This window comes from Marmota flaviventris, chromosome 7 (assembly GCF_047511675.1).
Source record: "Marmota flaviventris isolate mMarFla1 chromosome 7, mMarFla1.hap1, whole genome shotgun sequence".
Lineage (NCBI taxonomy): Eukaryota > Metazoa > Chordata > Mammalia > Rodentia > Sciuridae > Marmota > Marmota flaviventris.
Genome location: NC_092504.1, coordinates 911411 through 925783, shown reverse-complemented (window position 1 = coordinate 925783; position 14373 = coordinate 911411). Strand labels below are relative to the sequence as shown.

The following is a 14373-nucleotide window of genomic DNA, read 5'->3' as shown; positions in this document are numbered from 1 at the left end:
CTTTACCCATTTGGAGCTAACTGTAAGATGCAGCCCTATTGGACTGCTGCATAATATTTCACAGTGAGGCTCCAGCACATTTTTTTCAGCTGTATTGAAATAATTTATAGCAAACAAATAAACCTGTACAGAGTTAATTCGGCACCCTGAGCTCAGCTCTGTTTCCTGTACTTGCTGAGCTCCTCTCCTGCTCTGCAGCCGGAGACTCTCTCAGGGTGGTCGCCATGCATGGAGAGCTAGCATTCTTGTTCCCTAACTTTAGGGGTCACCGTGCCTCTGCCTCATGCCCAGCATCTGAGAGCCATGGTCTACTGTGTCTGGCCATGGTTCTGAGGACAGGGAGGCTCTGACCCTGCTGGACAGAACAGCTCTTTGGCTATTGTTCCAGGTTTCTTCTCATGTTCCCGTCACCATAAGCTCCTGTGAACATCCCAAGCACCTCTCCTAGAATTCATGTGCCCCAGGTTCACATCTGCCTGTGAAGAGCAGTGGCTCTGACTTGGCAGGCTGGCTGGGGTAAGGAGCTGGTTAGGCAGACACTCCTTGTCCTTAATTACAAGTGAGGACATGGATATGGGGATTGCAAGGACCCTCTTGAGGCACACAGGCAGAGCCAAGTTCCAAACCAGGTCCTCGTCCCACACTGCTTACCAGTTGGCCCGGTGTGGGGAAGCTGCTGTGTGTCTGGGAGTTGGAGCCATGGGAAGGCTGTGGTGCCCGGCTGTTCCTGTGTGGTGGTGGGCATCACCTGCCCAGTGTGGGCGCCTCCCCTGGTGGTTCTCTGCACTGTCAGGAACAGAAGTCAGAGGAGAAACAGGGGGACCTTCACTAACCAGTGGGTGGGATTCCAGAAGGGGCCTGGAAACCCTGTGGCCACCTGTTGCGGAAGGGGACTGTTGACCAGGGCCCATGGAGAGGGACATCTCACACTTCTCTAGTCACTTCCTAATTCATCAGTGTGGTGGGCTCATCTGGTGACGTGTGGCCATGGGTCGTGGAGCCACACTGGAGCCTACCCAGGCCGCTTGCCTGCCTCTGCTGTCCTGGGATGGCAGCTGTGCTGGGGCACACATGCCTTGTCCCCAGACTCCCCCCGTGCCTCATTTGGGTGGTGGTCCTGAGGTTACAGATGTCCTGGTCACACTCATGCCTGGCACTGGGTCATGGGCTTGGGGCTGTGGCCACTCTGGACTGAGGGTCCAGCCAAGCAGGCGCAGGCAGTTCAGTTTCCTGCAGGGAGGAGCTGGCTCAGCAGGTGGACAGGGAGACTTCTGTGATTTGACAGTGATCAGACTCTTGTCCCAAGTTCCCTCATTGGCCAGCCTTGAAGCCTAGTCAAGGTGTGCAGGTGGCCACATCTGTGCTTCCACATCTGTTTGCACAACCTGGGAGCCGGAGACCATTCTGGTGAGGCTGGGCAGGGCACCTGACTGGTCCAAGTGGCCGCCTTCCACGGGAAACCTTGAAACTGCCTGTGAGCCTGGGGTCAGCTCTGGTCCTTCCTGGTCGTCTGTGCGAGCCTGTGGGATCCTCTGCCTTCCAGCCCCGGGGCAACACAGAGCCATCAGAGCTGGTGGGTATGACAGGATTGGGTGGCTTCCTCTTGTCTGTCCCGAGGGCTGGGAGGAAAAGGGCTTCTTGTCTACCATCTCTTTGATGACAAGAGCAGGAGGGGATGGCAGGGTCTCTGGGCAGCTGAACTCTGCCAAGAGGGACCTCAGTGTGCTCAGCCTGAGAGCTGCTGGTCTTCAGCAGAGCAGAGCACAGGAGGGGCCCACCCTCAGGCCTGCCCCAGCAGCCTGGACCCTTCAGCTTGTGGCCAGTGGGACTTAAGAGCAGCAACAGCTCTGCAGTCCCGAGACTCCAGGGGTGCTTCTGAAGTCCCGCTCTCACTGCTGAGGGCTGCTTTAAGTCTTTATTGGTGCACCTTGATTGCACATAGGAGGTTCACTGTGATAGGTCGGTACAGGCACTGAGCCATATTGGCCCATGTCATTCTCCTTACTCCTCTTTCTTTCCTGCCTCTCTCCGGTCCCTCTCCTCTGCTCTACCATCTCCCTTTGATTTTCACAAGATCCTCCACCTTACTTTCCCTTTTTCCTCTCTAGTTTCCACATGTGAGGGAAAACAATGACCCTTGATCTGCTGAGTGTGGCTTATTTTGCTTCACATAATATTCTCCAGTTCATCCATCTTCCTTAAAATTTTGTAATTTAATTCTAATGAAATGTGGTGTAATTTCATTCTAATGTAATGTGGTATTTATACCACACTTTCTGTATCCACTCATCTGCTGATGGACACCTAGGCTGGTTCCGTAGTTTGGCTACTGTAAACATGGGTATGCATGTGTCACTGCAGTAAGATGACTGTAGTTCTTCAGGGTAAATACCGAGGAGTGGTACAGCTGGGTCATAGGGTGGTTCCATGCCTAGTCTTTTCAGAAGCCTCTACCCTGATATGCTGATTTCCATAGTTGTTTCTCTAGTTTACAGCCCCACCAACGTGTAGTAAGAGTTTTCCTTTCTCTCCTGCATCCTCATAAGCATTTATTTTTATTTGTATTCTTGTTGCTTGCCATTCTGGCCGGAGTGAGATGAAATCTCAGTGAAGTTTTGATTTGTATTCCCCAGTTGCCAGGGATGTTGAGGTTTTTTTCCATGTATTTGTTGGCTATTCATATTTCAAGAAATGTCTGTTTAGTTCTTTTGCCCATTTACTGATTTTTTTTTTTTTTTTTTTTTGGTGTTAAGTGCTTTGATATTCTGGATATCAATCTCCTGTTGGAAAGTAACTGGAAAGGTCTTCTCCCATTCTGTAGGCCCTCTCTTCATGCTCCTTCCTTCTCTGTTGTGCAGAAGCCTTTTAATTTGAAGCCATCCCACTTACTGAGTCTTGTTTTTTCCTTGAGCTTTAGGGGTGTTGTTAAGGAAGACTGCACCTATGTTGGGGGGTTGAAGGGACACTTTCTTCTAGCAGTATGGGGATAACCGATGTGTGAGTTTCCTCACCGAGTTGGGGGCTGGGGTCACCCAAGGCAGGTGCAGACAGATGGCTGGTATCTACCTCTGCTCATCTTCAGCAGAGCAGAGCACAGGAGGCTCTGGGGACAGGTCTGAAGTCAATATTAGTTTGGGAGTTATCCACATCTAGGTGTTTCTTAAAGCCTGGATGGGCCCTGAAGGAAAAGTGCAGACAGAGGCAGGTCCAAGGCTGAGCCTTGTGGGCACCTGCTGACCCCACAGGAGTACATCCTGCCTATATCTCATGTTTGACATGTTGGACTATGTTTGTAACCAGGCATTCCTGTGGCTGAGATTGATGTGGATCTCTCACATGAAGCTACCTTCAGGGAGCAGGAACGGAGCCTATTTGTTACCACCTCATCCCAACATCCAGAGCACCTCTGCCCACCTCACAAGAACTACACAGACTCTTCTTTATTAAATGAGTAACTGCATAACCAAGGGCAAGTGTTCTTTTGTGTTTGTTTTCACCTTTAAAAAAACATGATAAATAACTGTTTTGTTGGCATTTGGGGGATGAAAATATGAAAAAAAAAATATATTTTGCTACCGGGGATTGAATTCAGCAGTGCTTAACCACTGAGCCACATCCCCAGCCCTTTTTAAATTTTGAGACAGGGTCTCACTAGGTTGCTCACTAAGTTGTTGAGGCTGGCTTCACACCTGAGATCTTCCTGCCTCAGCCTCCCTAGCCATTGGGATTACAGGCATGTTCCACCACAACCAAGTTAATTTTTTGTTATCTAACTAAAATTCATGCTACTACTTGAGAGTTAACATAAAAATTTTCAATAACATTTTTATATAAATTTAGAAATAAAATTTTAAGCTAAAATATTTATTTTCCTTTCATTTTATAACTCTAGCTTGCCTTGCTATTTCTTGCAAAATTCACTCAGTTTTTATAACTATCATCAGCAGTGGTGCAAAATTAGTCCATGAATAAAGGCCTGATTGTGGTCTGACTCAGCAGGGACCTTGCTCCCTTCCCATGGGTGCGAAGTGCTGGAGCCAGGGAAGTGAGGCTGCAGGCATTTGCTGCCTGGGCTGTGCCTCCAGGCTTCTTGGGTGCTTGTGCTGTTAGGGGCAGAGGCCAAGGCAGCCTCACGCCTGCTCCTACCACCTGGGTAAGCCCAGTCAGTCGGCAACACCAGCCAGGCCTGAAGTGCACACGGCCAGTTCCTGTGGTGAAGATTCTGCTGTTGCAGCCTTCATGCCACCACATGGAGCTGCTGAGCACAGGGGCTGGGACACAGCAGCATGCCCTGCGTTTCCGCTCCGTCAGAGGCAGTTTACATGAGCAAGCCAAGAACACAGATGATTGCAATGTGGGAAATAAGAAATGGATTTGGGAATTCATTATCTGCATTTTAACAGACTTTATTTAATTGTAAGTTTATATCATTCAATTCAGTAATATTTATAATTAATAACTGACTCACAAAATTCCTAAGGATTCAGCACTAAGCTCTAAGAGCCAGTTGGAGCTGGCCCCAGCACATCTCTGACTCCCAGCCTTGCTCAGCGGGTCAGGCCTAATCAGTTGAGAAGAGACAAATGACAATGCTGGCATCGTCAGGTAGACACACAGTCCCTGTGAGGGCAAGCAGGACTCCTGGGAACCCAGCTCCTCAGGCCTGCGGCTTGACAGATAACTGCCAACAACGTGAACACTCTTGGAAGAGGATCCTGTAGCCCAGAAGAAACCAGGATTCTGGCTGGCACTTGGCCTCAGCCTGGTGAGCCCCAGAGAGGACCCAGATCCCTACCTGGTCTCCTGGCCGACAGAAGATGGTAGGGATAGTTTGTGTTGTTTTAAGCTATGAAGTCTGTGATAATTTTTTATGCAAAAAGTGAAACAATGAGTGAATTGGATCCCCTAGTTGGAACTTGAATTCAGAAAAGAAAAATATCCCTCTCCCCCCCCTTTTTTTTTTGGTATTAGGGATTGAACCCAGGGGTATTCTACAACTGAGCCACATCCCCAGCCTTTTTAAAAACATTTTTTTTTTTTTAAATTTTGGGACAGGGTCTTGTGAAGTTGCTGAGGCTAGCCTGGAACTTGCCATCCTCCTGCCTCAGCTTCCCAAGTTGCTGGGATGACAGTCATGTGCCACTGCCCACAACCATTTAAAATTTCTTATTCCCCTACAATTTTTAAAGCAGGAATCATGATGCAATGGAAGATGCTCACAGTGGAAGACAGGATCTGGGTATCAGAACTAAACTGCTCCAGGGCAGGAACAGGAGAATTGTAGAGATGTGGGCAGGGACAGGAGGGGATGTCCAGCCAGGAGGGGACAGGCCAGGGAGTGGAACCACTGGAACAGGGGACACTCCCTGAGGCTGATAGCCAGGAGTGGCAGGACATACAGGAGATGCCCTGTGAGTAGAAACTCATTTCCCTTAACATCCTGAGCGCACTGTCCTGTTCAGTGACCTTTCAGAAGCAGAGTTTTGTTTGGGGGGGATTTTGTTTGTTTCTTGTTTATTTTGGGTTGTGGGTGAAGTGAAACTCAAGGATGCTAAAATGAAGACAGGTGACATGATGGGCTGTAGAGAGGGATGCAAGGTCTCCATCAATGAAAGCAGGGCTCACACCTCCCCACCACACACCTGCTAGCAAGCACCTGAAGAATGTTAGAGGAGGATAAGCATGTCTGGGACCCTGAACCTCAGGGGAGGAGCACCAGGCGGGACCTCAGAGGAAGAGCACCAGGTGGGACCTCAGAGGAAGAGCACCAGGCGGGACCTCAGAGGAGGAGCACCAGGCGGGACCTCAGAGGAGGAGCACCAGGCGGGACCTCAGAGGAGGAGCACCAGGTGGGACCTCAGGGGAGGAACACCAGGCGGGACCTCAGGGGAGGAACACCAGGTGGGACCTCAGAGGAAGAGCACCAGGCGGGACCTCAGGGGAGGAACACCAGGCGGGACCTCAGAGGAGGAGCACCAGGCGGGACCTCAGAGGAAGAGCACCAGGTGGGACCTCAGAGGAAGAGCACCAGGCGGGACCTCAGAGGAAGAGCACCAGGTGGGACCTCAGAGGAGGAGCACCAGGTGGGACCTCAGAGGAAGAGCACCAGGTGGGACCTCAGGGGAAGAGCACCAGGTGGGACCTCAGGGGAGGAGCACCCAATGGGACCTCGGAGGAGGAGCACCCAATGGGACCTCATAGGAGGAGCACCAGACAACAGCCCTGCTGAACAGAGGAAGAGTGCTAAGTCTCACAGCAGAACCTAGAAGAAACTGAATTTTCATACAAAACACACAAAAAATACAACAAAAGTACAAGACAACCCATTTTTCCCCCTTTGGCACTGGGGATTAAACTCAGGGATACTGTACCACACTGAGCTACAGATACATCTCCAGCCCTTTACTTTTATTTTTGTTTTGAGACAAGCTCTTGCTAAGTTGCTAAGATTGGCCTCAAACTTGTGATCCTTCTGCCCCAACCTTACAAGTTGCTGGGAGGCATGCCACACTGTGCCACACAGATAACACAATTTTTAAAAAATCAACAAAAGATCTGAAAAGACCTTTTTATGGAGAAGATATATGAAAAGCCCAAGATCATTGGTCATCATGGAAATTCAAATTAAAACCACAAGTTACCACTACACACCCACAGACTGGCCAACATCATTAGGAAGGCTGATCAGCTGGGCTGTTAAGGATGCAGAGCCTGGGACGCTCATACATCAGTGTGGGAAATGTAGTGAGTGGTTTGGCTTCTCTGGAAAACAGTCTCTCTAAAGTTTAAATGTAACTACAACCCAGCAATCCCATTTCTAAATACATACCCTTAGAGGTGATGCTCACATGACTCATACCTAAATTTCACTACTAAGCACCACTAAGCAGCACCTGTGTGCATAATAACCCAAAGGAGAAATCCCAAATTCCCAATATGGTGTGAATGGATAAGCACATTTGGTAGAACTTTACTCAGCAATAAACAAATGATCCATGACTTCTTAAATGGTATGGACAGATCCAAATAGCATCATGCCAAGTGAAAGAAGGCTGTGGTGAGTCTTTGGTAGAAAACCATGTACTAGAACCACTGCTGCAGACCAAGGTGAGGGCAGCATGACTGAGAAGGGCATGGGCAAGTCGGAACACTGCACCAGGAGGTGGCAGTGACGTAAGCCAATGCACAGTCATCCAGATTCACAGTCACACACTCAAGAGCTGGTGACTATTACTGCACATGAATTGCATCTCAATACAAATGGGCCCAAAAAGGCGAGTATTACTCATGACACAGCAATTTCCTTCTTAGATACATACCCCAAAATGCATGCCCAAGTGCGTCGGGGCACATAGTGAGGATCACAACTTACTCATAATATCGCGGACTAGACATGCCGTTTCACTAATGGGCTTACAGCCAGTGAGCTACAGCTGCATACACTGACACAGGGAGACATCACAGACATGAAGCCGGCAAGGGTGTCAGGTGGGGTGTCACGCCATGCCAGTGTTTGTAAACATTCAAAAGATAGGCAAACCTGGACACACGGTTAACCATGGGTGCCTTGCTGACAGACACAAATAAGTACAAGGTGCTTACATGACTCATACCTGAATTTCACTACTAAGCGTAGCCTGAGAGCTGGCAGGAAGGAGCTGTGCATTCAGGCCCCACAGGCTTCTGCTCCCTGAGTGCAGGTGACAAGTGCTCATTCATAACTCATTGTGTTGACTTCTCGCTGCAGATTTGTTATATTCCACAGGACCAAGGCTTCTAGAATCTCGACTTGGAGCATAGCTGTCTCTGAGCACCGGCCGCTATGGTAGCACAAGAGCCCTTGGACAGCCTGCCAGCTGTGGGAGTTTCCCAGAGATGCCTACTGCCCTGCTGTGAGTGGCAGCTCGACAGCAGCCATTCCTGGTGGGCATGGTAGTGAATGAGTTCAGCTATTGCACTAGTGCCGCGTTTGACTGCTCATCTCCAGAACTCATGTGCTGCATACCTAATCCCACCCCCTGCAGTTTGCCGTGTGCCAACAGCGTCTAGGAGGTGATGGAGTTGCATGGGCTCTGTTGTACTGACCATCCCTGGCTAGTGGGTTGCCCTGAGAGTGGCTCTGTTATAAAACAGAGCCCTCTAGCCTACTTGCTCTGTGTCCTTGTAATGCCCTCTACATGCCACAACCCAGGAGGAAGAACCTCACAACTGGCCCCCGTGCTTGCCCTTCCTAGCTCCAGAACTTTGAGCTATGTGAACTTCTGCAGCATTCAATTATAGCAAAAGAAAATCTTCTGAGACAGCCAGTTTAAAGAAAAAGGATGCAGCCAGACATGATGGAGCAGGCCTGTAATCCCAACGGCTTGGGGGGCCGAGGCAGGAGGATAGTGAGTTCAAAGCCAGCCTTAGCAACAGTGAGGTGCTAAGCAACTCAGTGAGACTCTGTCTCTAAATAAAATACAAATTAGAGCTGGGATATGGCTCAGTAGTTGAGTGCCCATGAGATCAATCCCTGGTACTAAAAAAAAAAAAAAAGAAAGATGCAAATTCTAAAAGTGATAGATTAGAAAAAATAATCAATTGAAATCAATATTATGGGAGACTGAATTTTAAGTGCTAATAAATGTGAATATTAAAACAAGATTTAAAGGTGATCACAAAATGTTCTTTACTTATCACATCTTTATTAGTGTTGTACTCACACATGGAAACATGACTGTTTTAAGAATGTTGCCCGAGTTTCTAGACCTTATCTTTAAGTGGGGCAGGGATGTCTTCCCTGGAGAAGGTGGCTGCCAGGACTGCAGAAGGCTCTGTGTGAACTTGCCGGGCAGGGCTGGCTCTGTGACTGTAACAACTCCTCCGTCCCCAGCAGTCTGGAGGGAAGTTATCTCCCACTACTGCGGTGCTTCTCCCCAGAACCAGCATCTCCTTGACCCCCGATCTCCAAATCACTCTGCTGGCTGCAGCTGCTGTGGGGTCCTCTCTGCTGGGGAAAGATGTGACAGTGCACAGGGTGATGAGAAGGAGAGGAGCTTTGCTGGGGAAGGCTGCCAGAAAACTCTAAGATCGTGTACAGGTTGGCTCCAATTTCTACCCCAGGTTTTAGGTGTCAGAAACGAGGTTGAGTGTGGAGGGGTGTTTGAGGGGTCTCTGTGACTGCAACAGAAACCCTGAAAGAAAGCTCTGTACATTTGGGACCAGGACTGTCCTCCCGTCTTTGCCTACATAGTGTCCCCCACTGGGGAAGTTGGTGACCTGTCACAAGCCCGGGAGGGACTGTGCATGTGGGGAACCTGTGGCTGCAGTACCTGGACGCTGGAAGGAGGAAAGGACCTTTCCGGCCCACCCAGGCTCCAGGCAGGGCTCCTCCACACACAAACAGGGTGTCCCTGGCCTCAAGATAAAACTGAACTCCTGTCTCAGCCTAAAGACGCACCTCAATGGAATACCTGCTGCCTGTGGTCTCAGGCTGCAGCTTTTCTGCTCTCCTCGGGGGCCTTTGCTTCTGCTGCCCCAGCTCCTCCTCCAAGCCCCTCCCCACCCCAATACAGAGGTGCCCTGCACCCCTATGAGCTATGTGCTGCCAGGGGCAGACCTACCTGCAAACTTATTGACCCGTGCAGACCAGGTGAAACTAAATCCTGATGTGTGTTTGGACCCTGCCTCTGCTGAAACCCAATCTGAAGAGAAAGACATATTTGGACCACAGGGAAATGCTGCACTATGGGGGCCACCTACCACGGACTTGGAAGGGCAGAAAGGCAATTGGGGGAGTAGGGAAAAGGCCAACAGAGCCACTGACTCCACCAGTGAGTTTAAGAAACCGGGAGGTGGTCCACGGGATGGAAGTGCCTAGTGAGGGAGAAACTCCACTGGAGGTACTGCCCTCTGCGGGGTCTCTGACGACAGGAGCTCTCCCCGCACAACCCCAGCCTGGGCTCTAGCTCCTGAAGAACGCAGCCCACCCCTTCAGCGAGGGAGGCAGCGGCCAGCAGTTTCTTCTTTCTTTGGCCGGTAGGCTGCGCCATCCCCACGTCCGGAGCAGAGAAGTGGCTCCATCCACCGGCGGTGGTGGCAAACGTCGTTTCCCTGGAAACCGCAGTAACCGCTGGGAGTCGGCTCTGAAGCTTCGTTCACGCGCGTGGGCGCCACGACCCTCATACAAGCTGGCTCACACGCGGCCCTCCCCAAACTCACACCCCGCTTGCGCAGGCCGAATCGCCATGCCTGTTTTCTGGCTAGTCACCCTGCAGAGGCGCAGGACCCACTGGCTGCTATTCCAAAATGTGCATTCCCTGCTACAGAGAAAACAGCTCGTTCTCCTCGCAGCTAGGGATCTGAAGTGAACCCCATGCAGATGTCCAGGGAGCGCAGGAAGGCCTTCACATGTTTTCCCATTGGGCGGGTGGTTTCGGCGAGGCGTGGGCAAGGGCCCTTTGCTTGGCCTCAGACCACGTGGGTGCGGCTTCTCAATGCGCAGGCCTCCCGCCCACCGGGAGCCCTGGACCCTTTAGGACCAGGAAGCACGCACTGGGCTATGCCTCTGACAGCCGGAACCTGCGGAGCCGGTGTCTGGCGCGCAGGCGCGTCCTTGAGCACTCCCAACAGCACCCCGGGTCCTCCCCAGCCCGGCCACGGGTTCTGCCACCGCATCCAGTGGGGTCTCAGACGCTGCGCAGGCGGCCTGAGTCACCAGCACCAGGGACAGCGAAGCAGCTCAACTGGAGCTCCAGAGGGTTTGGGTCCTAGGAAGCTCGGGACCAGCCCACGGCGCCCTCCAGTTTTTCGCACCTGAGAGGCGATTTGCCGCCCCACCCACTTCACGCAGGTCCAATCAATTCACCTGAGCCCGCGACTGCGGAAATTTCCTGCCTGATCCGCAGACTGGGCCCAAACCCAAACAGATTCACCCGTCGTTTTCCCCATGACTTTACCCCCGCTCCGCTCTGTGGCTGGTCCTACAGCCTACCCAGATCGCACACAGTGCAGACCGCACACAACATGCACGACACCCCCGCATTGCACATATAACACAGCACACTGCAAACCGCACACACAACATAGTACTGCACACTGCACACACTACACCCCTCACAACACACCTCACACAACACACACGCAACCCGCAATACACCACAACACACAGCCTCACAACCGTAACACCCCCTCACACGTACTGAATACATGACACACAACGCCGCACACGCACTGCGCACTGCGCACTGCACACACGACACGACACACCACATAGACAACATCCCCAAATGCACACACCCCATACATACCCCTCACACACAAAGCACACCGCACACACTCCCCTTCATCCGCACATGCCAGCACTTCCCAGAGATCCAGACTCCGTCCTGCAATCCCCGAGCAGCCCCTCAGCACCTGGGCTCCCCTCACACCATTTCCCAGCGCCCTCAGCTAACTTCTTCTGGCCGAGGGTGGGCGTGGAGAGCGGTCGGGAGGGGTGGATAGGGAGGTGCGATCTTAGGCACTGAAAGGTGGGAGGTGCTGGAGGTGGGGCCCCGGGGGGTCTGGGAGAGAAAGGCCGTTGTGGGGTGGCGCTCCCAAAACGGCGGGCGCTGGATTGGGCATCAGCAGGGGGAGGGCAGAAAAGCTAAGACTAGGCGGCAAGAGGCGCCTCTTCTTGGGCGGGGCAGAGGGGCGTCCTGGGGGCGGCCGGGGGCTGGAGCGAGTGGAGGGGGGCGGCGCCAGGGCGAGGCGCTCGGGGCCGCGGGCAGGTGGGGGGGCACGCGTCCGGGAGGGACGCCAAGGGCTGGGGAGGGGGCGCGCGCGCCCTGCGGTGCTCGGCGCCGCCTCGGTTCCCGGCGCGGGGTCGCGGCGGCGGCGGGAGGCGGAGGATGCGGGCTCCGGCGGCGGCGGCGCGGGCCAGGGAGGACGCGGGAGGATGAGGAGGAGGCCGGCGGTCCGGCCGCGCGGCGCCGGGAGGAGGCGCAGGCGGCGGGGGCGGCGGCGGGCGGCGGCGGGCGCGCGGGGTGCGGGCCGGCTCGGGCGCGGAGGATGAAGTGGAGCGTCCGCGGGGCCTGCGCCGCGCTTTCCTCCTGCCTGCTGCTCGCCTGCGCACTCAGCGCCGCCGCCGTCGGCCTTAAGTGCTTCTCGCTGGGCTCGGAGCTGCGCGGGGAGCCGTTCCGACTGGGGGCCGCAGCCGGCGCCTTCTACTCGGGGCTGCTGCTGGCTGCCGGCCTTTCACTGCTCGGCGCCGCCCTGCTCTGCTGCGGGCCCCGGGACGCGCCCCTCGCCGGGCCGGGACCGGCGCCAGGCCCGGGGATAGGGGTTCCCGCGGCTCCCGAGGGCGCTCCGGAGGCTGCACCCGGTGAGGCGGGGGCGGCGGCCGGGCCCCCGGGGCCGGTGAACAGCCAGAACCTGCTGCTGCTGGGCGTGCTTGTCTTCATGCTCGGGGTCCTGAGCGCCTTCGCGGGCGCAGTGATCGACGGCGACACGGTGTCCCTGGTGGAACGCAAGTACTCCCATTACTGCCTGCCCCAGCGCTCTCCGGCCGCAGCCCCCAGCCCCGCAGCCGCGGCCCCGGGTCCGGCCCCAGGGGCGCCGCGCTCCCGCAGCACCCTGGACAGCGCCACGTCCGCCAAGTGCCGCCAGCTGAAGGACTACCAGCGCGGCCTGGTGCTCTCTACCATCTTCAACTCGCTCGAGTGTCTGCTGGGCCTGCTCAGCCTTCTGCTGGTCAAGAACTACAAGTCGTCGCAGGCCCGGAGGGGTCGGCGCGGCCGGCGGAGGGCAGGTCGGGCCCTGGCGCGGCCCCGTGGCATCCCTGGGCTCCGTGCGCAGCCGCCATCCTCCCGCGCGCGGCGGGGACGACGGGGTCGGCGGGGGCGACGGCTGCAGCAGCGGCCGAGTGAGGCCTCCATCCTGTCCCCTGAGGAGTCCGACTTTGCCGCCCCTGGGGACTGCGCGGGCTTCGCGGCTCACCACGCAGTGTCCTACATTAACGTGGGCGTCTTCCACGCATTCGACGAGGCGGGCGTGGAGGTGTGCTGCGGCGGACACCCATCGGTGGAGCTGCCCGGGTACGCGCCCTCGGATCCCGACCTCAACGCCTCCTACCCGTACTGTTGCCGACCGCCCTGCGAGGCGGCGCGCCCCTGGGAGCCGAGGCGGGCCTGCTGAACCCCAGGCTGGGTCCCAGCGCTCGCGCCTCCCGCAAGAGCCCAGGGGAGGGTCCCAAGCCAGGCCTCGAGGGCGCAACAGCTCCGTGACCACTGGACGGTCCTCTGATGTTATTGTTTCTGTGTCCAGGACGTTTCTCTTCTCTGTGTCGTTCGTATCCGGATTCCATTTAAAGTTTACAATAAATGTTTTGGGTCGGCTCGCCGACTGCACTTCTCTTTGGCATCGGTTCCCTGGGCGGCGCTGAGGTCCCAGGTCGAGGGGCAAGAACAGAGCGCGCAGCTAGCGTGATTTCCTGCGAGGACCTAGGCTGAGCGACAGACAAAAGCCAAGGTCCTGTGGGAACTCAGGGAGGAGTGCCGTCCGGCAGCAACACTGCGACCCCACGTGCCTGCTTCAGCCGACACTTTCTTACTGTAAAGCTCTCCATAAACAGTGACTATGTTTGGTATATTTATTGCAATTTGAAGTTGGTGAGTTCCTTTATTAAATTAATTGCTATGTTATTGGAGAATGTTCATCAACTTGGAATTAGAGGGTGTCTACACGTAAATGAGCATGGGGAGGAAGGGCAGAATCGGGTCGGATTCGTTAAGTTTGAACCTGTGTTCTGCCAGCTGGTCCTCTCTGTCCGCCCTGTCTCTGAGCTAACTCGCTGAGTGTGCAGACACTGACACCAGACCCTTTCATTTCTGTTTTTGGAAACTGGCTGTGTGGTTTCTACTGCAAAGCAGTAGAATTTATTTTTGGTTAATACATATGAACAATCTAATCCTATTTTGGAGAATCACAGTCATAATTTTTCTGCAAAGATAATTTTCCTGTAAACTCATTACTCTGGTAATTTTGAATATTATAGCATTTCATCTAAAATATACCCCTTAAATAGCCTTAATGAATGTGAAGGTCATACTTTTAAACAACTAGGGTGTGTGTGTGTGTGTGTGTGTGTGTGTGTGCATGTTTGCACACTGTGGAATGAGCTTCATATGATGGCGGAATGTGTGTCCATCCTTCTGGGGGGCTGGTTCCTAGTCTTGGAAAAAGGTTATCCGACTTCCTTGTGCCTGGAATCCTAGGGCGAGCCAGGGAGTTGACTGATCAGCTGGGAGCAGAGTCCCACCCTGATCCCCAAAGGTGTGTGTCCTCTGCAGATGGGAGTGGAGGACAGTGTACTTTGCTGTGTGGGCACCAGCACAAAGCACTTGGGGTGAGGGG

At 54.0% G+C, this 14373-nt stretch overlaps 1 protein-coding gene across 1 annotated transcript; it reads left to right on the top strand.

Annotated features, from left to right (window-relative positions):
• Positions 1 to 12030: 12030 nt before the first annotated feature.
• Positions 12031 to 13155, top strand: Tmem271 (transmembrane protein 271). The gene has a single exon (XM_027936164.3). It carries the CDS (start codon positions 12031 to 12033, stop codon positions 13153 to 13155), a length of 1125 nt encoding a protein of 374 aa, XP_027791965.2.
• Positions 13156 to 14373: the final 1218 nt, after the last annotated feature.